This window comes from Pezoporus flaviventris, unplaced genomic scaffold (assembly GCF_033815535.1).
Source record: "Pezoporus flaviventris isolate CSIRO_AGI_PZ_B2104156 unplaced genomic scaffold, CSIRO_AGI_Pfla_v1 ptg000036l, whole genome shotgun sequence".
Taxonomy (NCBI): Eukaryota; Metazoa; Chordata; class Aves; order Psittaciformes; family Psittacidae; genus Pezoporus; species Pezoporus flaviventris.
This window is the reverse complement of record NW_026892584.1, coordinates 27506412-27527985: the sequence shown is the minus strand read 5'-3', so window position 1 is coordinate 27527985 and position 21574 is coordinate 27506412. Positions and strand designations below refer to the sequence as shown.

Genomic DNA, 21574 nt, shown 5'->3' with positions numbered 1-21574 from the left:
GAGGAGAGTGCAGGGTCTGGCCTTGGCGAGCGGGATCCGACTCCGTGCCCCAAAGCTTTCCTCCCAGGGGAGCGGCTGGAGGCTTTGAGCGTCTGCTGCGGCTGAGACCCTCGCCCGGCTCCCGCCCCTCCGTCCAGGGCGCCTCCATCCCCCCCCCACCTCCTCTCGCGGCCGGCCCGGAGCCCGAGGCCGCCTCGCCTCGCCGGGAGGGCGCTGCCCCGGTGCTCCGGCGGGGCTCCCCCGGAGGGCAGCGCCCGGTGCCGCGGGGCTTGTGCAAGGCTGGCGCCGCCGAGGCGAGCCGCCGCCCGGCAGCGGAACAAAGAGCCGCGGGCCGGGCCGGGCCGGCCCCGCCGGAGGGGCAGCTCCCCGCAGGGTACCGCCGGGCAGGGGCGATGGGTAAGGGGCCGCCGGGGCCATGCGGCTGCCGGGAGGGGAGGAGCGGCCGGCGGCGCCCGAAGGGGGCAGCGCCCGGAGAGAGCGGGGCAGGGGAGCGTCAGGGCCGGCTGCCTCGCCGCTCGCCCGGGAGGGGCTTGACCGCGCTCCTTGCGAGAAGGAGCCTCTCCCCGGCGAGCGGCCGCGGCCCGCCCGCCCGGCGGTGCCTGAAGAGCCGCGGCAGCCCCGGGGAGTGACTTGGCGGGGGGAGGAGAAGAGGAGGAAAAGAAATCAGATTGCCGAAGGGATTAGGAAGGGGGATGGGGAGGCGAAGCCCTCTTCTCCCCCCTCCCTCTCCGCACACACTTGTGAAGCTTTTCAGAGTTATCCTTCAGCATCAGTGGCACCGGCGGGCGAGCCCGGGGAAGCAGCGACACTGAAACGTGCTCGGCAATCTGCAAGTGAGATCACAGGGAGCCGAGCGGCCCTGCCCGGGGGACCCTGCCCCGTCCGCACCCGCCGGAGCTGCGCTTCCCGGCGGCGGTAGTTCATATACATTAATGTGTTTCTGAGTTTCCCCTTCTTCTTTTGCTTTCCCGAGCAAGGAAGGACGGGGCTTGCAGCCTTGCGGGAGGGCGTGCTGCCGGGCCGCCTGCCCTGGGCGGGCGAGGAGGGGCGAGAGGGAGGGAGAGATGCCGCTGATTAGACGAAAAGTCGTGCTCATTCTCGGCTTCGTCTTCCTGACAACTTTCCTGGCTGCGGTGAGAGGGCTGCCCGTGAGGAAGCAGCGCAGCAACAGCCCCAAGGAGAGAAGCTCCAAGCTGGCGGAGGTAAGGCAGCCTTTAGGGAAGGATGGAGAGCCGGGGGGGTTCAGGGCCGAGCCCTCCGCAGCCCTACCCGTGCCCAGACGGCTGAGGGGGGAAGCGAACCCCCCTCCCCCCCCCCAGCGGGGTCATCTGGGCTCTTTCGGGGACGGTTGTGCATCTCCGAAGGGAGCATCTAACACGTGTCCCGCGGCCAGGCCGCCCGGAGCCCCGGGGGGAAGCAGGGCTCCGTGACTCCCCTCTGCTGGGCTGGCACTCCGCTCGCTGAGGAGCAGAGCCCTTTCCCTGCCCCCGGGATTGTCGGGTAGCCCCAGTTCTGCACTGAGGCTGCAGGAAAGGGGCTGGTTTAGGTGCTTTGGGGGGGGGGGGGGGGGGGGGGGGGGCGAGCGCCGAGACCCAGCGCTCGGGAGGATCCGTTGCCTCCAGGGGGCAACATCCCCGCAGAGAGGGGTCCAACCGCAACCCGACCTGCGGCAGCATCAGTGGCGTTGGTGGTTTGCCAGGAACTCCAAAATTCTGCTACTACAAAAAGAAGACGTGACGGATTTCAGCCGCCGTCTCCCCTTCCCGCTGGGACGACCTAGCGGCAGATTCCAGAGTGGTCGTGCTCTGTTCTCATCCCCGCAGCCTGCGCGCCGTCCAGCATCCCGGGCAGGCGGCCTCGGGACACCCCCCAGGCTGGGGAGGAGGTCTTGGGGCTGCACCTCTCGCCCCTCTGAGAGCCGGATCCGGCCAGCAATGGCATCGTGGAAGGGGAAACTTCAGCGGGAAGTGAGGGACTGGGAACCAACTGGTTGGAGCTGATGGGGATGACAGGAAAGGGACTGTGAAGAAGCAAACTACCAGGAGGGCAGGAAGAAGGGTTTGAATAAGAAAGACAGACAGCTGAACAGTTAAAGCAAGTTATTTACATCTTGACACTGTTCTCTGGAGAAAAAGTGGCTCAGGTAGCAGAGCTGTGTTTGAAAAATACGGTTTTGAAGAATTCTACTGATAGAAGTGGGTGAAAGGGCTAAGTGGGAAAAGTGGCTATGAGAAAAGCTCTACGAGGTAGAGCAAGATGGGATAAGAGAAGCCCAGCCCTTGCTGGTGATACACAGCAGTGCGGGGAGCAGCAGGTTTGATCTGCAGTGTTCCTTACACTGGCAGAGGAGGTGCTGAGCGATGACAGTATACCTTACTGCTAGTTATTGCCAAACCATGGTGCTCATCTCAGGGGAATCATGCTGGTGCTGTATTTTGCTTGTAAGACTTAAAGCACAGACATAGTTGCCAGTTCACTCACCAGGCAAATGCCAGGCAGAGTGTGCTCAGCCTCCAGCTGCAGAGGGAGTAGGGATTTAAGGTGGAAATCCAGGAAAATATTGCAGCCCTGTAGCAGGGGGCATAGGACAAGGACAAAGTGCATATTAGGAAGCTGTGCAGGTCCCCACCATGGGACCCTGCAGCACAGTCTCAGGCTCCTTTTTATCTGATGTCTGAAATACCTCGGGAAGCAGGGCAAGCTTCTGTCAGTCCCAGTTTGTGAGTGGCTGTGAATGGGGAGCGTTGTGTGACCAGCCAAAGATCACATACGGCACTCACAGCACAGCCTCTGTCCCCAGGACTTTTGCTTCTTGCAGAAATACAAACATACAAGTTTATAGGCAGAGGTTTGAGGGTGGAGGTGAGGAAGAAGATGAAGAATAGATTCCTCAGGGGAATGGCATATTGAAAAATGTGGGATGTGAGCATGACATGAATGGTATGGAATAAGGGGTGGTTACTGTCCTGGGTTCAGCAGTAGCAGTCATTTTTCTCCTCCTTTGTAGCTGGTGCAGTGCTGTGTTTTGACTTTCATCCTGGGAACAGAGGTGATAGCACTGATGTTTTTAGTTACTGTTCAATAATGTTTACTCTGACCAAGGACTTTTCTGAGCCTCATGCTCTGCCAGGGAGGAGGGGAAGCTGGGACGAAGCAGAGACAGGACGCCTGACCCAAGCTAGCCAAAGAAGTATTCCATACCACAGCACATCATGCCCAGGATGTAACTGAGGGTTACCTGGAAGGGCTAGTTCACTGCTCAGTTGGGCTGGGTATCGACGGGTGGTATTGTATTCTCTTCCCTTGTTATTTCCCTTATCATTATTATTATTGGTGGTAGCAGCAATGATTTGTGTTATACCTTAGTTACTGGACTGCTCTTATCTCAGCCCGTGAGAGTTACATTCTTTCAATTCTTTTGTTGGTGCTCCTGGGCACACCTTGTATCCCTCCAGGTACCAGCTTCACACTCTGCACAGCAGGGAGAAAGCGATAGGTTTTGGCATGTGTCTTCTGACTGTGTTGGGAGGAAATCCTCTGTTTCTGGTGCCTGTGGGGAAGAATCTGGAGCAGACATGCCTGGTGTTTGAACTAGAGCAGGGAGCAGAAGTGCAGCAGTATGGTGGTTAGAAAAAAATCCAGAGTGATTTTGGGTCATAGGCACAGATGGTTCCTGTTGCAGCGCTGATACGTCCTGTCTCTGTGGCAGCAGGGCAGCCACAGCTGGAGTATTGGTTACACTATGGGTAATGTCCTACAGATGTGGGTAGAATGAAGGGGGCCAGGAGGAGAAAAATAGAAATGACAGACAGAGCAGATAGACAATCAAAACCATTAAACAGTTACAAAACTTGGCCTTATTTTATTTTAGCATCTTCATGCCAAGTAAACATTTTCCCTTGGTTTAGAAGTGAATGGGAACTTTTATAATTTGTGCTGAGCCTCAGAGTTGTGTTTCTATACTAAAATAATCTAGAAAAATTAAACCCATTCAGGTTTTCAGTAAATTTTGGTGTTTGGAAGTCTTCTAATTGCAGGAAGGATGGAGAGAACACATGCTTTACCTTTGGGCGATAGCCTTATCAGTATGCCCCAAAGTCCTGTGCCACAGTCAGGATCCACTGCTTCCAGTCATTAATTACCAAAGGAGCCAGCATTTGCATTTACGTTTTCTCAGCCTTGATACTGAGTAAAAAAGCTTTGCCTGAGGTACACCGAACCCAGCATAAGCAACAGATGTAGCGAGAATGTTTTCTATTTCTTCAGCCCAATTGACTAGAAGTTGAAACACTTTCTTTCCAAACTGTGACTTAAATCTAACAACAGAAGATAGCTGCTCATTTGGAGGCTTTTTCCTGCTGTTATGGAAGGCAGGTAGGCTCCGAAGTAGGAGGCAGGTGCACAACAGGGGTTTTAGAAGCACTTTTGCGGGTCACATGCATCACACTCTGATGTGCACAGTAATGTGCAAGTCCAAGCACTGACCCATGCCAGTGGCTCTTCAGATTTGGGTAACTGAATACTTGGAAAAGCTTGTGTCTCTTGTGGAGATGAGAGACAGCTCATCAAATTGCTTAACGGTCTGTTTATTTTCGAAGTCAGGAGGTTTAAATGCAAAATATGTTTTGATAAACTTGCTAGACTTCAAAATACTGGCTTTGAGCATCGTTAATAAATATTTGGGCTCTTTCCAACTGATACCAGTCTGCTCCAGTACTCTTTTAGTAAATAGAAAATAGCCAACATTCTAACACACTAGACATGTAAACAGTAGAAGTTATTAGATCTGTGTCAACCAATACAAGCACTTCAATACCTATGCATAGAAACAATAGTACTGGCAGTAGCAGTGATGGGGGTGTTGGTAGCCAGCATCCCAGTGGTGATGGAGCACGGCAGAGGAAGGCGGCAGCATGCTATAGGGGGTCCAAGCTGCCTAGCCCAGTGACTGTGGGCTCGGTGGCAGGAGGGAACTGCTCCAAGAGCAAGAGCAGCAAGCAACCTGAGGCACCCTGGGTTGTTACTGCAGGGCTGGGACAGGGACAGGGTGAGACTCCAGGCTGGAGCTTGCTGTTGGAGTTCCCCTGGTCTGAGTCTTCAAGCAAAGCAAATCTGGTGTCTGTGATAAGTGATAATAGAAAGCAACAAAAGAATACCAAAGGGCTGTAGTTGGCTGCAAATCAGTGGGTTTGTACAGCACCTCGTATGAGAGGCTCCTGCACCCTGAGAAAGAAGGAAACGAGCAACAACAGTGTGTATTATTTACTGATTATCTCAGGCAGCCAGAGTAGCAATGGGAAACTGTGCTCAAACCTGAAGGTCTCCACCAAGATGTTTTCCTTGCTGATTAAAAGCCATTGGTAGCAGTCTTGATTTAAATCCACCTGTCCTGTGTATAGGGAGCCTGAGAGCAGAGGAGTGCTTAGAAATTGAATGTATAGCAGTGACAAGATGCCTGACTGGAGATATCAGTAAGTGCAAAGTAAAGGAGCTTCAAGGTGACGTGGAGTGGCTGTACTAGGTAAAAAGCATTAAATGGAAATATCAACAGGGCCTGAGTGGAATTTGTCAGGAGATTATAAACTGGGGGAGCCCTGTTATTTGGGACCCCTAACATAGCCTACACATGCTGCCTGGGGAGACCACTGGGGCTACTGCGGGGGAGAACACGGGTGTTCGGAGCCTCCCGTGTGCTTTCCCCAGGGCCATCTCGCCGTGCTGTGTGTCTCCAGCGTGTGTTGCCACCCGTGCATGCCAGCCCTGCGTGGGGCACCCGGACCTGCCCTGCCAGGACCCGCGGCTGTGTCAGTAGCAGAGTCATTTTGCCTGCGGATGTGCTTTTTACCTTTTCATTTCTTCAGCAATTAAGCGTTCTTGTCCCTGGCTTTGTCCTTGGCGGAGGTCGGATTTGTGGGTACAAAACGTGCACTGAAGCATCCTTCCGCTCTGAAAGGGGCTCTTTGTGCGCAGGGAGGTACTTCACCCTTTGTAGCAAATTTCCTTTTGAGAAGTGCCAAATTATCTTAGTCAACACAGTTGAAAACCCTCCTGCCCTGGAGCTCAGGCAGGAGCAGAAACAAAAGGGAGCCGGGTGTAGGGAAGCTGCCCGACAAGGGGGCTTCTTCCCTTTTCACTGCACAAATAGGTCTGCTTCGCTCCCATTGTTACAATCAAAGGGGTTCCTGTAAAAGGCACATGTAAGGGGTAGAGATTAGGCATAAATCGCCCTACAGGGCATTGCTCAGCCCTCTCTCTGGGTTCCCGAAAGTGTCCAGCTCTTGCAGACCTTCTTCTTAAAGACAGGTAGGTGAGGACTTATCCTGCCTTCAGTCGCTGTCCCTCCAAGCCCAGCGAGGTGATGCAGGGAGTGTACTGGGAATTAATTCCTGCTTTCTTCTTGTCAGCATCTTAGGAGTAAGGAGTACAAACCAGGGATTTTCTGGTTTATATAGTACCAGTACAAAACTCAGAATAATCCCCAAAACGGGATGCCTGGACACTTTCCACAGGGAAGCCTGATACTCCGAGATACAGTCACAACAGCAAGGTGGCCTGTGCCATCCAGCTCCTCCAAAGCCAATGCTGCCAAAGCTCAGTTTTTTGTATAAAACACCAGAGCTCAAAGCCAAGAAGCAGGGAAGAGACTGCAGCCATGTTTTGGTGTGAAAACGTTTCCATTTGAGACAGGAGCTTGCCAAAGTGTGAGAACTATTTTTTTCTCTGGTACACCATTTTTGCAGGGAACATTCATTGGGTTGTTGGATGCTTTTATGTGGTCACTTGTAAAAGTCTATCTGCATGGTATTGCTTCCAAGCAGCTCAGTTTCTGCACATTCCCTCTGTGTAGTAACTTCTTTGAGAAGCTGACATGAAATATACTTCATCTCGGTACTTACGAGGTGTGAGACCTGCCTCTGAGTCCCAGGTGGCTCTTGGTGTGAAGGGCACTGACACCTCCTGGACTGCAGCTTAGTTAGTCTCCAGGGGAAGGATACAGCTTCAAAGGGAAAAAATGCAATAAATTGCTGCCTTCTGCTGGTCCCCAGTGCTGCTGGACAGGCTCAAGGTGGGGACCTGTCTGCAGATGGCCAGGAAGCACCCATGCATTCAGGGAAGAGGTGGCAAGGCTTGGCTTTACCTTGAATTAGGAGCTGCTGGTTAGCCCAGTCTTCCAGGGCCTTATCTAGCACATAGGACTTGAGTGTGAGGCAGGGCTGCAAATGTGTCCACACCCAAGGAAGCCTCTGTCATTTAGGGTACAGTGGGAGGCTGGTGCATGGCATGGGTTTGGTGCCCTTCAGGTGAGCTGTCCTCCATCCAAGCTCTGACAGCCTGAGCCTGTGTATGAGCAAGCCAGCCCTGCCTCTTTCCTGGCAGCTGAGCCCCAACGCACTCACCAGTCAAGGGGATAGTATCTGTGGGGTGTCCAGGACCTGCCCTGTGTCCCCCTGTGTCTTCTAGCAGGCTAGGAGTCAGGGGGAGGCTGGCGTTGGTCTGGCCTCTTCAGTTTCTGCACTTGCTTTGCTGTATCTTGTGTTCCTTCCTTCTGCGTTTTTGCCTGGGCTACAGTAGGGAAGGAAGCAGCAGCTGGAGCAGTCAGAGGGTTACGGTGTGCAGGCTGACAAACATGGATCATTAGCTGGAGCAAGTTAATGGTTACTGAAGCACATGGGATTCAGAGCTGAAACAAATTAATAGCAACTCGGCCTGATGCATTAAGAGCTTATGTGTATTACAGTTCAACTGTGTTAAGAGAAAACATGTGCCTTAACAGGAGCTTTTGCCAGAGAGCACCAGAGGGTATGGATGTGTGTCTGTTCACTTGCCTGGGGGACCGCTCTGTGCAGTCCCTGTGGGGCCCTACTCCCATACCTGTGCTGTGCTCTATCTGAGCAGCACCCAGCTGGCCTGGTTGCAGCAGAGGTCTTGGGTACCTTCCTCCTCAGGTAGGGGTGCCTCGCCTCCTGCTGGGTTCCTCACAGCAGGCACCACCCATCAAGGGTTGGCTCTTGGACCTATGTGCTTGTGCAGGGTCTCTGGTGAGCACAGCCCTGGCTGCTGCACAGGGACATGTCAGAGGTGTGAACCAGAAGCCCCAGTTTCTCCATTGCAAGGTCTATGCAGCTCATCAATGTGGGAGGCAGGGCAGCCCCTCCTGGGGCAGGTGGGGAGGAGAAACTGAGATGTGGAGGGCTTTCCCGAGAGCCTGCTCCAAATACGACATGGCAGACATGAACCTATTCCTGGCCTTGCCACAGGCTGCCTGAAAGACCTGGGGCAGGCTGTTTTCTTTGTCTGCAAAATGGGGGTTTACAGCATTTTTCTCAGTGTCAGAGAGGGAGAAGATATTTACTGTAGAGAAGCACCTGTGTGTGACACTGAGGGGTGCAACAGCCAGGCATGGTGAGAGGCTTCTACTTGTGCTCCTTGCATTGCAAGTGACCTGGGGAGTTGTTTGAGGGTGCCACAGGCAAGTTACTCATCAGCACACCTGCAGGAGAACTGGCTGTGGTGAGAGGGGCCAGGCTATGCCAACCGCGATGTACGGTGAGGAGCACTCGCAGCAGCCTGGCCAACTGCTCTGTTCTTGGTCTTGCACAAAGTCAACTAGGCCATGCCCTTGCTCCTCATGGTGCTGTGTGCTGCTGCTTCTCCTGGCTGTGGTGTCTTCTGCTCCAGGGCTGGCTCTGCCTTGGGGGCAACTGAGTCACCCAATTTGAGAAGGGTTTTGAGATTACAGTTATCACAGTTGTGAGACATGAAAACAAATGAGAGATGAGAAAGCCTTTGATGCTACTTCCTGCAGCTCTCTACTCAAGACAGTTGGGATGAAGCTGGTTATAAAAGAGAGTGATTCCACATGACCTAAAGTGTTTTGATAACTGCGTGAAAATTATAATCCTGAGGGTGTAATAACTACCTGCACAGCCACAGTTTGCTGCCAGCTGCTTCTGGTCTGCCATACACAGCATCTGCCCACACAAGCGTGATAACCAAGTGCCTTGTCTGTTCCACCAGCATTTGCAGAGCTGCCTAAAACCTAAAGGGAGATGCTTCAGTCTTTATCTGAAGAAAAAAGAACAAAGCAAAACCAGCACTGAGGTGTGAGCTGATCCTGAGGCAGTGTCATGGTTTAACCCCAGCCAGCAGCAGGTTCAAGCCCCACATAGCTACTCACTCCCTCCCTGAGGTGGGATGGGAGATACAATTGGAAGGTAAAAAGCAAGAAAATTCATGAGTTGAGATCAAGACAGTTCAATAGGTAAAGCAAAAGCCATGCATGCAAGCAAAGCACAAGGAATTCATTCACTGCTTCCCATGAGCAGGCGGGTGTTCAGCCATCTCCAGGAAGGTAGGACTCCACCATGCCTAATGATTACTTGCGAAGACAAATACCACCACTCTGAACATCCATCGCTTCCTCCTCCTTCCCACAGCTTTATAAGCTGAGCATGATGCCACATGGTATGGGATATCCCTCTGTTCAGCTGGGGTCAGCTGTACCTGCTGTGTCCCCTCCCAGCTCCTTGTGCACCCCTAGCCTGCTCACTGGTGGGGTGGTGTGAGAGTCAGAAACACTGTGTAAGCACTGCTCAGCAATAAGTAAAACATCCCTGTGTTATCAGCACTGTTTTCAGCACAAATCCAAAACACAGTCCTACAGTAGCTGTGAAGATTATCCCAGTCAGAGCCAGCACAGGTAGACCAGTGAGCAGAGCAGTTGGAAGATCATGGTCCTGCTCTTGTGCCATAGCTCCTTTCAGGCAGGAATGTAACTGAGGGCAGAAGAAGAGGGAGGCAGCTGGAGGTATCCACTGCCTTAAATTACCTCTGGCAGATCTTCCATAGCTCACTTGTCAGAGCCCTGTGTGATGGCTCCTGCTAAACCACCTGCCTATAAGTATAAAGGTGTTGTGTCTGATTGTTGGGATTGTGGCTCAGGAGGTCTTGAAGACAGGAACAGGGACTGGGAGGCGTCTGCACCTTTCCCATTGTCTCTTGGGCACCCACTCAGCTCACGGCAGCTCTCTGTAGGAGCATGCTGTGCCTTGGCACAGTTCTGGGTGATCCATTAAGCGCATGATGAGTTGATGCAGAGGTCTCTTGCCTGGTGTGCACCCAGTGAGTTTTCCATCTGGCTGAAACACTGTGCCAGTAGATGGGTTATGAGCTGGGAGGATCAAACTACAGCCCTCCAGAGGCTACAGTAGTCTCAGCTGGCTGGGCTTAAAAAGCCCTTTGAGTTGTGTTTGTGGTGGGGTCTTCAAGGAGAGAGCTTGCCCAGCACTATGGGAGGGAGGCAGAGTGGCACGCAGCATTTGTTCCTGTTGATTACACTTCAACCTTCCCTTGTTTTAAAGAGACAACAGTGTCACCTGTTAGCACTGGGAAAAACCTCTACTTTCTCCCTTCCCGCCAGCAAAAACTGTCCTGAGCCCTTCTGCAAACTATGCTCCAGAGCTCCCCACACACAGGCTGGCCTTCCTCCTGAAGCAACTGACCAGCATCCTTTTGCTTCCATGGCTTTATAATAAAATCCTGCCCTGGAGCTGCTCCTGCCCAATTTCAGTCGAAGATAGATTTTGTTGGAAAGCTTTCTCCAAATCTTCACAGGTTGTTTAGGTGAATATGGAAGGAAAAGTTTTATGGTAGATAAAAGAAAAAATGTTCTGGTTTCTCTTCTGTTCTTGGCTAATTTCATAAGTGGGTGAGTTTGCAACAAACTGCAGGACAGATGTTAAAATAATGTTGGAGAGAGCTTGGGGGGAGGAGTAGGAATACACTTGTGTAGACTCAGCTCTATTCAGGAAAAGATCAATAGCTCTTCTAGTGGGTTCTCATTTCAGTACAGTGTGGTAGGACTATTCAAAGGAAACCTAACACAAGTAGTAATGATTAAGCAACAAAACCCCCATTCCTTATAATTGTAGACCAATGTGATACCAGCCCTTAGCAAATACATCATTTTTCTCACCGCAAGCCCAAAGCAGAGCTTGACTGTTGCCTCTGATCTGACTCCCCTGCGCACAGGTTTCTTTTGTTCAAGCTGAACAAGTTTATGTGCTCACTAATTGGCTCAGGATAGGTGTGGGTGGAAGCTGCGTCCTTGGAGCTTGCCCTGTGCAGGGACTCCCTTGTGCTGATGCACAGGCTCCAGCAATGCTTCGCTCCCGGGGAGTTATCTCAAGCGTACTTGGCTTGGGTTTAACCCCATGGTGAAGAGCAGCTCTGCTCTGCAATGTATGTAGTTACAGAGAGCACTGTCAGTGGGTTCAGTGGCAACTTGTGCCTACAGAGGAACATGCGGCAGGGACAAGTACTTGTGGTTGCGGTGGCGGCATAGTGGTATCTCTGGTTGCCGAAGGGCATACAGCGCAGGGACTATTATGTCGATGTTTTCAGGTTTTAAACTGCTGTAGGATCTGAGATGTCATGTCTCCAATATTTTTTACGTAGGAGCTGCAGCACATGGCCGTTGGTCATTTGTTTTCTGAACCCAGGTTTAGTTCAGAGTGTTAGAGAAGTTTGTAGCAAAATTGCAGATTTAAAGGCCAGAAGAAATCATTAGATCATTGGATTTCTTCCCTAGCACAGATGCAGTACATATGTGTTGACCCCGATGACATGGGTTTGACCGTCTCCACTAGAGATATTGCCACTTTCCTTGTTAGCTTGTTCCTGTGGTTAATCACCTACAGTGTTAAAAACACAATCCTTATTCCTCAGCTGAATTTGTCTGGCTTTGACTCGGATGTGTTGGTTCCTATTATGTGCTTCTGTTCTGGATTAGAGGGTCTCTGGTGCCAGATGGATTACTGCCTTAAAGAACTAGGAAATCAAGTCACTGCTTTTTCTTTTTAACATGACAAATTCAATTATACAAGTCTGTCACTGGAAAAGTCTTTCCATCCCTTGAAACGGTTTTGCAGCTGCTCTCTTTGCCATCTTCATATTTGCAAGCAATTTTAATGGAGGCATATGGACTAGAAATCAGCCTTTAGTCTCTAGAGAAATTATATGTGTCCTTTCCACACACCTTCTCCACACACCTTGTCACCCATCTTGTCTACAAGGTAGGCACAACACTGGGGTGAATTACTGACAAGCTCCTTCCCCTTTCTAATATCTTTGCTGAGTTTGTGCCCCAAGGTCCTACACTGACCCCCTGCACAGTCTCCACTACAGTGGGGAAAGCCTGGATTATGTGGGAAGAGCTCCTGTGCTGGTAGGGAGGCAGTTGTGATCCTGCATATGGCCTTCAGTCTAAACATGCTTTTAACAAACAGAAAGTACATGCTTTTTCCTGAGTGCTGCCCCAGAGTTTCTCTTGGATTTCTGCCCTGGAAACCCTTATTCCCAGCCAGGCAGGATATCCCAAGTGTACGCAGGAGGAGCTGCGGCAATTCCCCCTTCAACTTTGTCCTTTGCTTGGTGCTGGCTGGTTGCAGGAGAAGGTTGGAGCTCAGCTGTGAGATATTATGACTTCTCATCACTGTGCAGTCAGCTTCTATGGTGTGGTGGCAAGTGTCCTTCACCAGTGTCAGAAGCAGAAGGGAGCTGCTTCGACCATCTCTGCAATGGTTTGCAGCCTTTCTCCTGCACTCCATGAAGAGTAGGGGAGTAGAGTTTTCACTCTTCTCTTAGCTGATGCGCTGCAGTGGCTTAGCTCCAGGCTAAATGGCTTTATCCAGCTGTTCCCTAAGCAGGGTGGAGGAGAGGGTGACAAGAGCATGACCCTTGAGGGCAGCTGCCTGTGTGGCTGGCAGGAGCCCCTTGGTTACACAGAGAAGGCACATCTATCTATCAGGGTCACAGTACCATGGATGCTCTGACCCAGAGGGAACACTGGGCCTCCCTGGACAGCTCTAAAATCCATGACTTGATAATCACTTGGGTCAGGCACTGAGCAGGACTGTGCTTTCGAGGGACATCTTCTGATGCAGGGACAAATTTTAGCCCAGCAATGCCTCTGAGCGCTGCACACGTTAACAGGAGAGAAGGGTTGGGTGCTATGGTTCAGTGACAGTCGCTGAAGGACTTTGGGCCATCCAGGTCAGACACTCCCAGCAGTCTGTTCTGGGAGCTCGGTTCACCCAGTGGCAGTTCTGCAGCCAGTTTCCCTGGGGCAGTTTTACATTTTCCCTGTGGGAACTGTACTCTGAATTTCTTGAGCTTGTTTGGGCGTAAAATCTGAATTAGGCACTGAGTGCAAGTTTGGAGACTCGGAGTCTCTTCCTGGCTGGCTTGCTCTGATGTCCTTGTCTGAGCTCGGATCCTATTGCTAGAGGAGACCTTGCTTTCCATGTGTATTAAATTGGGGTTGTCTGTGAAATGAGCTTACTCAGCCCCGATAAGCTCATTACAAATCAGGCAGGAGTGCCAGCCTCACAGGGCTGTTGGCAGCCACTTGTGCTCGGCTTGTGCTGGGCACACGCAGCTGGCAGCAAACCCAGCACTGGTGGGTGGTGTTGTACAGCCAGAACTGGGACACAGCGAGGTTTGCTTGCTTGCCCCCCTTGCTGCTTCTGCTCTTCCTGGGCTCCTCCTTTTCCCTCCCAGGGAGTCCCTGGGCACAAGAGGAGACCTGGCAAGGGGCTGAAACACCACGAGACAGGCTGGAGAAGAGCATCATTCTGTGAGTCCTTCGCAAAACTGCCGTGTTTTAGATGGGGGCAGAGAAAGCTGGGATGGGAAGGTGCAGGCAGAGGGTCTGTCTGTGCCCACGTTTGCTGCCTGCAGTACCACGGTAGAGGGGTGAGCTCCCCTGCTAGGGAGAGGGGAGAGCCCAAGGGCTCTCGCTGGGCAGGCTCCCTCCTCCCCACAGCACTCTCTCCTCCTGGCCCATCTGGTGAAGTATGTCACTGCCCCTTCCCCGCGCCCAGCCTGCTCTGAGCAGCAGCCAAGGGACCAGCAGCGTCCCTGCTGCTCTCTTCCCTCCCCCGGGAACGGGGGGACTGCGGGCTTTGATGTGTGGGCACAGGGCTTGGGACAGGCTGTGTGCGCTCATGAGAGTCTGGCCAGGCTCCAGCTGCCTTTGAAGTGCTCCAGTGATCAGGATGAAAGGGAGGGGAGTCCTTCCCCAAGCCATCTGGCTCTAATTGCAGGTAGAAATGCTTCTCCGCGTCCCCCGTGGGGAGGGGGCACGCCGCTCTCTGCCGCTGTCTTCGTTAATCCCGCGGCTCTCGGCTGGGCTGGCGCGAAGGGCGAGAGCTCGGGAACAAAAGGGGGTTTCAGCCGGGCAGCCAGAAATAGGCGACTTGCGGGGGGTTCGGGCACCTCCGCTCCCAGCCCCGGGCTGCGGGGCCCCGCAGGCCTGCCCGGGGATGGCCCGTGCAGCCGGGGGGTTGCCAGTTGTTCCCATCTCCGGTTTCTCGGGCGCACTGGAGCCTGCTGGCCCTTTGACTCGCGCTTTCTCAAGCCAGCGCGCCGAGCGCGGAAACGAGGAACGTGGGAGCTCGGTGCGGTACCGCCGCTTGGCAGGGTGTGCTGTCCGCTTCCCTGCCCGCCGGCCGGCTGGAGCCGCTGCCCTGGCCGGGCTCCATGCCTGCTCCTCCCGGGGTAGGACTGGCTGTGAAGCACCGTGTGCCACTGCAGTGTCAGAGCTATAGGCACCACTGGCAAGTACGTTGTTTCGTCCTGTTTGGCCGGGTTGTGTCTACCATCCATAGCTATCTTTCCGCTCTTCGGGCAGTATCTGAAATCTCAATTAAACCTGTGTTGCGTGAAGTTGTCTGCCCTAATACTGTCACCACAGAGCAATTTATTTATGTGTGGTTTCCTCCCTTGTCATAAAGCCTTTGTTATAAACTTTTTATATAAACATATAAAATTATTAATCATGAGCTCTGGTAACTCTGTGACCAGAGGCAGCCTTTGCTGTTACCCATCTCCAGGGCCCAATAACTGGCAAAAAAGGGAGAGCGGGGAGTGGAAAGGCAGGCGAGATGGGCAATGGGACAGCAGAGGTGGGTAGAGAGGGTGGTCACACGGATGAGAAGCCTGAGTAGATCTGTAGGTTGTTCAGGTGCAATGGGGCCGAGCCCTGGCACAGTGCAGGCCACTGGGTATTAAATAACATGTTCATTGCTGCCCTGATGCTGCAATGAGATAGGGTGAAGGAGCTGTTTAGTGCAAGAGACCAGGCTTTCCTTGTTGGGCAGCAGTTGGCTCCCTGCACAGCCACCCTCAGATGTTCTCACCACCTCTTCCCTCTCCAGGTCTCTGCCTCATCTGGCCCCCGTTCGGCAGGGGACGAGGAGCTGCCACCATCGGGCAAGGCGCGGGGCCTGAGGCGAAGCGGGCAGGCTGGCCTGCGGCGGCATAGGCGCCGAGGGGTGGCTCAGCAGCCTGCCAGGAGCCCTGTGGTGCCACAGCCCAGCAGCACTGGCCAGGACGAGAACCTGCCTTTCATGCTGGACCTGCAGAGCTTGCCGGGGCTAGCCAATGTGGACCTGAGTGCCCAGAATCCCAACATCCAGGTAGGGAGCAGGTCTGCACGGGCAGTGAGGGGATACGGGCCAGCACTGCCTGTCCTCCCCAGCCTCATTTGGTTCCCTAAGAGGAGGAAACATCTCCTGGGTGGGATTCGTGCGGCCACTGCCATCAGTCTTCTTGGTAACTACCAGATGCGAGTAGCTGACCGAGACAGGGTGCTTTGCCACAGAAATTCGGTCATGGCATCTTCCCTGTTCCTACAGCCCCTCTCTGGGGGCAAATGCTCCTACAAGGGTGACTTATCAATTTCTGATGGTGGTGTTGGTCTCTGTGGGTGACCACCAGCCACCCCTACCCCTCCTGCTCTGCCCCTGCTTCAGTCCCTTCCTCTTGTGCTCATTATGTGGTACTGTACCCCAAAGCATCTCTGGCCTCTCGGGCTGGGAACCATTACATGGGCTGGTTGGTCCATCCAAGTGCTGTGCCCTGGCTCACTGCCCTGCCTCATATCTGGCCTCCAGGTGACCATTGAAGTGGTGGATGATCCTCAGGCTGAGATGGAGATGGACTTGTTGAAGGAAACAAGTAATGACTGGTCCCTGACATCCCCTGAGTGGTTGTCTCACAAGGACCTCTTCTGGCCTCTTTTCTGGGAATACACTGACCCCACTGAAGGGGAAGAGGAGGAAGAAGAAGAAGATGAGGAGGAGGAAGAGGAGGAGGAAGAGGATGACAACCTGGATGTAGGGAACAGGGAGGAGGAAGAGGAGGAGGAAGAGGAAGATTACACAGCAGAGTATGAGGAGGAATCAATGCTCAGTGGAGTGGGAGGTGACTGGGACCAGCAGTGGCCCAGGCAGAAGAACTGGATCTTTAAGGACAAATATAATTACGGTGAGTCCTCTTGGGTGCCTGCAGCTGCCCTGCACATGGGCACTGCCCTGCCTCCCTGCAGAGGAAGCAGGACTGCACTGCAGATCACAGCACACTGGTGCTCAGCTCCTACTAAAAATTAAGCAAGCATGCCAAGGAGTAAGGCCAGCACCCAGCTGAGGCTGCTGGCAGTGAGACATGCCAGCATCCCAGTGGGAATTGTCCTTGCATGTAATCAGACTGGAGCCTGGCTTCTAGCAAAGGCATGTTCAGATGAGAAATACCATGTAAAGGTTTAATGGCAAGTACTGCTGCCATTATCTCTGTCCCTGGTGTGTTACCGGTGCCAGAAGCCTTTACCACAGGCCTGGGCATCCTCAGGAGAGGAGCTGCAGAGGGCTAGATGGCAGGTGCTGCTGGGCAGACAGGCCAGGGCACCACAGCAGCTCCCTCCTGCAACTTCCTGGCCACAAGGACAAAACCAGTCAAACTTTGCTAACACATTGATGCTTCAGCATCATGGCCAGTGCATCAGGCAGGTTTGGTGGGGATGGGGATGGGCAGTGCTGCCTGTTTGGGTCAGTATGACTAGGAGCAAAGCTGTAAGAGCAAGAACCTTTGCTTGGGAGCTGCTTCCCTGCAGCTGACAGCAAGGACAGGGTTGGCCCTTGGCACCACATGGCCAGGCACCTCCATGTGCCCTGGGCAGCGCTAGGCCTGCATCTCTGCAAAGGACATACCAGGGACAGGGCAGAGCTGAGGGAGGCCCCGGGTGGCTGCTGGCTCCCTTCCTGCTGAAGCTGTGCTGGGGTCTACTGCTCTCTGCCTCTCCCCTGTTGTACACAGACTATGAAGACGAGGAGGAGTGGAGCCTGTGGTCCCCTTGCAGCATCACCTGTGGCAGTGGCAACCAGAAGAGGACCCGGTCCTGTGGCTATGCCTGCACAGCAACGGAGTCAAGGACCTGTGACCTGCCTCACTGCCCTGGTGAGCCCTTGGCAATACCAGTGCTTGGGCACTGACCGATCCCAGTGTGGGCTGCTCTCCTGCTGCTGCTGGCTGGGCACTGCTCATGCTGCAAGAGATAGTTATGTTTAATGTGATCTGGGCTAATGACCACAGGGGTTTGTTTCCGTAATGAAGCTCTAATGAGGCTTTTACATGATGCCCAAGGGTGGTAGAGCTGGGTTCCAGCTTGGTGTGCAACTCCTTGCACCTCTCTCACACTGAAAGCTTAAAATGCTCTCCTGAGCGAATGAGCTCCTGATGGAGCTGGCTAAGTCCACTGGGTTTTGCATAACCTTGGGTGGGTCTGTCCTGCAAGTCTTGCTGCCGGTCCACCCTTCCAGGCAGAGCGCCAAAGCATTGGTGGGAGCGGGAGTGGAAGATGGATGGTGTTTGGTGCCCTTATGGAGGAAAAAAAAACCCACCACTCCTGGTGTTCACCCTGGCACTTTGGTTTGTTTTTCGTTTCTCAAGGAGCAGATGGAGAAATGGTCTTCCCCACAAAGGAGACGCCTTTCAAAAGCGACAACACCACAGAGCTCCTCAACTCAGGTCAGCTTCTGCCTCTGCCTTGCTCTGTGGGTTTCAGTGCCAGACCTCATGGAGACTGGCTGGTGGGGAGGGCTCTGCCAAGGGCTGGCACATTTGGCGTCCAGACCTAAGTCACCCCAATCTCTGCCACAGAAGGCTTCAGCAGTCATACAGGCAAACCCAGTTTCTCTCACAGCCCTGGTACAACATGGTCCTGCTTTACAGTGCACTGGCTGAGGCCAGCCTGCCACATGCCCTCTCCCATGGTGGGTACTGCCAGCCCAGCCCTGTGGCAGGTGGGTCTGCCCCAGCATGAAACCTCTTCCACCCTCTTAGTGCCTCAGTGATCAAGCCTGGCTCCAGCTTGTCCCGGGAGCCTGACTGCTCCTGCCTGGAGGTGCTGGCAAGGCCATGGGCAAATGGCAGCTGGGTAAAGTGTGGTGCGGGCTGTGCATGCCCTCACGCTTTGGTGTCCTCCCCCAGAGGTGGACAGCTGTGAGAAGTGGCTGAACTGCAAGAGCGACTTCCTCACCAAGTACCTGAGCAAGGTGCTGACAGACCTGCCCAGCTGCCCCTGCTCCTACCCTCTGGAGGCTGTCTACAGTGCCGTCAACCTGCGGGATGAGCAGCAGGGCAAGAGCTTCCGATGGCGGGACGCCAGCGGCCCCAAGGAGCGCCTGGACATCTACAAGCCCACAGCACGCTTCTGCCTGCGCTCCATGCTCTCCCTCGACAGCACCACCCTGGCTGCCCAGCACTGCTGCTACGATGAGCACACTCGCCTCATCACTCGTGGCAAGGGAGCCGGCGTCCCAAACCTCATCAGCACCGAGTTCTCCCCAGAGCTGCACTACAAGGTGGACATGCTGCCCTGGATTCTCTGCAAGGGTGACTGGAGCCGCTACCACGCCGTACGGCCCCCCAACAATGGGCAGCAGTGTGCTGACAACCCCGCCGAGGAGGAGTACCTCTCTCAGCTGCAGGAGGCCAAGGAGTACTAGCCACAGCTATGTCAGAGCAGCCATGGCTGCTGCCGGCTCCCACCCCACCACAGCCTGGTGAAGCCCTGGCCCTGCCCGGGGGCTCCTCACTGTCGCTGGGCAGTGCAGGGAGGATGCAGCGTCTTCCCATTCCCCCAGAGGGGTGCCTTGGCCCTCCTTGGATTTGCAAGGGTGCCAGAGGTTATAATGGTGTGATCGTCGCCATGTCACATGGGGTGGTCCTGCACCCTGGGATGCCTGGTCTGGCGCACAGGGAGCTGCAGGGAATGGGAGGTGTAAAGGGAATTGGGGGCTGTTCCTGTCTGCTTTTGTTCTCCACAGTCTTTCAATGCAAACTGAAAGCTGAGCGTCTTCAGGGTGAAATGGCCTCAGTTCCTGCTGGCTTCATGCTGCATTTGAGGGGGAGCAGCCTGCTCTTCCCTGTGAGCCTGCCCTGGCACATGCTGATCTACTTCTGAAACTGGGGGTGGGTCCTCTAGGGAGGGACAGGGCTGTCCCAGCCATGCATAGAGTGCAGGTGCCCATCTCCTCGGGTTTTGCATGCATGGTTGGGAAGGAGCAGGGTTTCATGGGTCCAGAGGGTGTGTGGGGCAGCCACCGGCCACCTGGGCTCCCTTGGCAAGGTTGCTTTGCCACTGTGGTTTGGGTTGCAGAAGGGAACACTGCGTGCCAAAGCCAGACACATGTGGACCTCAGAGGAGGTCAGCATGGAGAAACACCACCTGTGTGCATTTCAGCCCCTTTGCCTTAGTGCTTAGGGGAGCTGGGTAGCAGCACCCATGCAAGTCCCACCACCAGCCTATCCTGGCAGCCCCACAGTGGGTTTCAGTGCTCAAGAGTACATGTGACACTGCCCAGCAGAATGTGCCATGTTTCCAACCCACAGCACTGCTGGGGGCGGGAGGCAGCTCAGCTGCCACTCCTGCTGCTACTGGAGAGCAGCAAAAAGCACTAAGACAAGTTCTCAATGGGGATAGCAACAAATCAGGCACTGCTGGGTGCACCCAGCATTGCCCTTCTCTGGTCTGCTGCTGGCCTCAGGCCCTGCCCAGGTCCCCAGCAAGAGGCAGCCCAGAGAAAGCAAGTTGTGTGTGCAGCCTGCACTCCTCAGGCTTGCTGCCTGGCCAGGCGAGCCGGTGTGCCTCCACTCGTGCTAATAATGTCAATACCTGGTGTTTGCAGATCATGGTGCTCTCTATTGATGCTTTGGTCTTGCCTGGGTTTTATTCAGCTTTTCACAGGTTCATGGCAGTTTCTCCCAGCATATTCTGGGGGCTCCCAAGTTTCCCACAGAGAGGCTAGGCTGAGCATCTTTATCCCTGGACATTCAGTCACTGAACCTGGCAGAAACTTCATAGCTTTCATTTAGCAAATTTTATGCATTGAAGAAAACTAAGGAGCAAGTCAAACACATGTGAAGAAGAATTGAGTCATTGCTAGACTACAGGTTTCACCCAAAGCTGTTGGCTACTCCATAGTTTTCTGCAGGACTCTGTTGGACAAAAAGCATCTGTGTGGATGCAGAGGTCCTTGGTTGACTGTCCTGTGCTAGGTCTGTCCTTTCAGGAGGTCCCATAGCAATCTGGGAAGCCTTGTGGGAGTATCTTTTATATGTTGAATGTATGTTGATCCTTTTGCCTTGGTTATGGATAGAATATTGTGTCCTTGGTTATCAGTACCTAAGACTTCATTGCTTGTGAAAGTATCAATGAAGTTATCACTGAATTATTCTTATCTAACTATTATTCCACACTTGTATCCCCAGACTCCAGATATGGGTGTTATCAGAACAGGCAGACACCATCCATTTCCCAATAGGCATGCAGTCTGAGATAACCGGTATTATATAAAGGGCGAGAAGGAAAGCACAACCAAATAAACATGGATGGTGACCCAGACCATGGTAAATTTTCATGACCATTACATGTTCCCTAGCCCAAATGGTCATTGGCTTACTAGTTTCTGGTAAAGACCTGGTCAAGAGAGGGTGGCAGTGATCTGATGGCTTGGTTCTGGGAGCCTGGCACATGTGTGGGGAGGCTCAGCAACAGACACAGAGGTGTTTGTATGGAATGCAGACAAACTGAGTGGCCAAGGCCATGGAAGGATAAGCTTGTTATCTTCTGTCATTCAGCAGAACATCTTCATATTTCTTCTCCCTTATTATACATAATCATTAGCATCAGCAGAGTCTCAAAGGAGCTTATTTACCATCAGTGCAGACTTCTTTAAAAAAACATTCTGTTAAACTTTCCTAGTGTGCAGTATTAGACCCACACATAGAAGCAGGACCACTGCAAACAGCTGTTTTTTGAAGGAGACTTTCAACAGCTCTGCCAATTTGTTTATTAGACTGGCTGCTTTCTGAGGAATTGCTCTTATAATAAGGACTGTTACCCAGGATTTGCACCCACCTCCTCTTTCTATTGAGTACGTCAGCCAGTCTAACCCCCCCAGAAAGAAAATATCATTTCTGTAATAAATGCAGTTCCCATCCAAGGGCAAGTAGAAAAATTTGTTGCATTGAGCCACCCAAAAAGCTGGTTGAAAGCCAAGTGGCTGTTCTGCCTCGCCGCCTCTATGGTTTGGATGATACAGGCATGACTTGGAGCATGAGAAACAAGAAGCAGTGTTGTTCCTCACACAAGCACCTTATACACCAGGAGGCTTTGTGGGCCACCATGAGAAAAGCAGACATTAAGTAAGCATTTATTTTTGTATCCCATCAA

At 53.2% G+C, this 21574-nt stretch overlaps 1 protein-coding gene across 2 annotated transcripts; it reads left to right on the top strand.

Moving 5' to 3' along the window:
* The first annotated feature begins 481 nt into the window (after nt 1-481).
* On the top strand, nt 482-19240 carry ISM2 (isthmin 2). Of its 2 annotated transcripts, none has more exons than XM_061463683.1 (6): nt 482-1202; nt 15219-15479; nt 15957-16329; nt 17155-17295; nt 17794-17865; nt 18328-19240. In XM_061463683.1, exons 1-6 carry the CDS (start codon nt 1065-1067, stop codon nt 18843-18845), a joined length of 1503 nt encoding a protein of 500 aa, XP_061319667.1. In that variant the 5' UTR covers nt 482-1064; the 3' UTR covers nt 18846-19240. The 2 variants fall into 2 exon arrangements, with proteins under 2 accessions (XP_061319667.1, XP_061319666.1); XM_061463682.1 differs by having other exon boundaries at nt 17788-17865.
* Nucleotides 19241-21574: the final 2334 nt, after the last annotated feature.

Excerpts from the sequence above, each read along its gene's own strand:
- ISM2 (XM_061463682.1), top strand. The coding sequence starts at position 1,065 with ATGCCGCTGATTAGACGAAAAGTCGTGCTCATTCTCGGCTTCGTCTTC. Across the intron at positions 15,480-15,956 it reads CCCAGAATCCCAACATCCAG|GTGACCATTGAAGTGGTGGA; the intron begins GTAGGGAGCAGG and ends TCTGGCCTCCAG. Across the intron at positions 16,330-17,154 it reads TAAGGACAAATATAATTACG|ACTATGAAGACGAGGAGGAG; the intron begins GTGAGTCCTCTT and ends TGTTGTACACAG.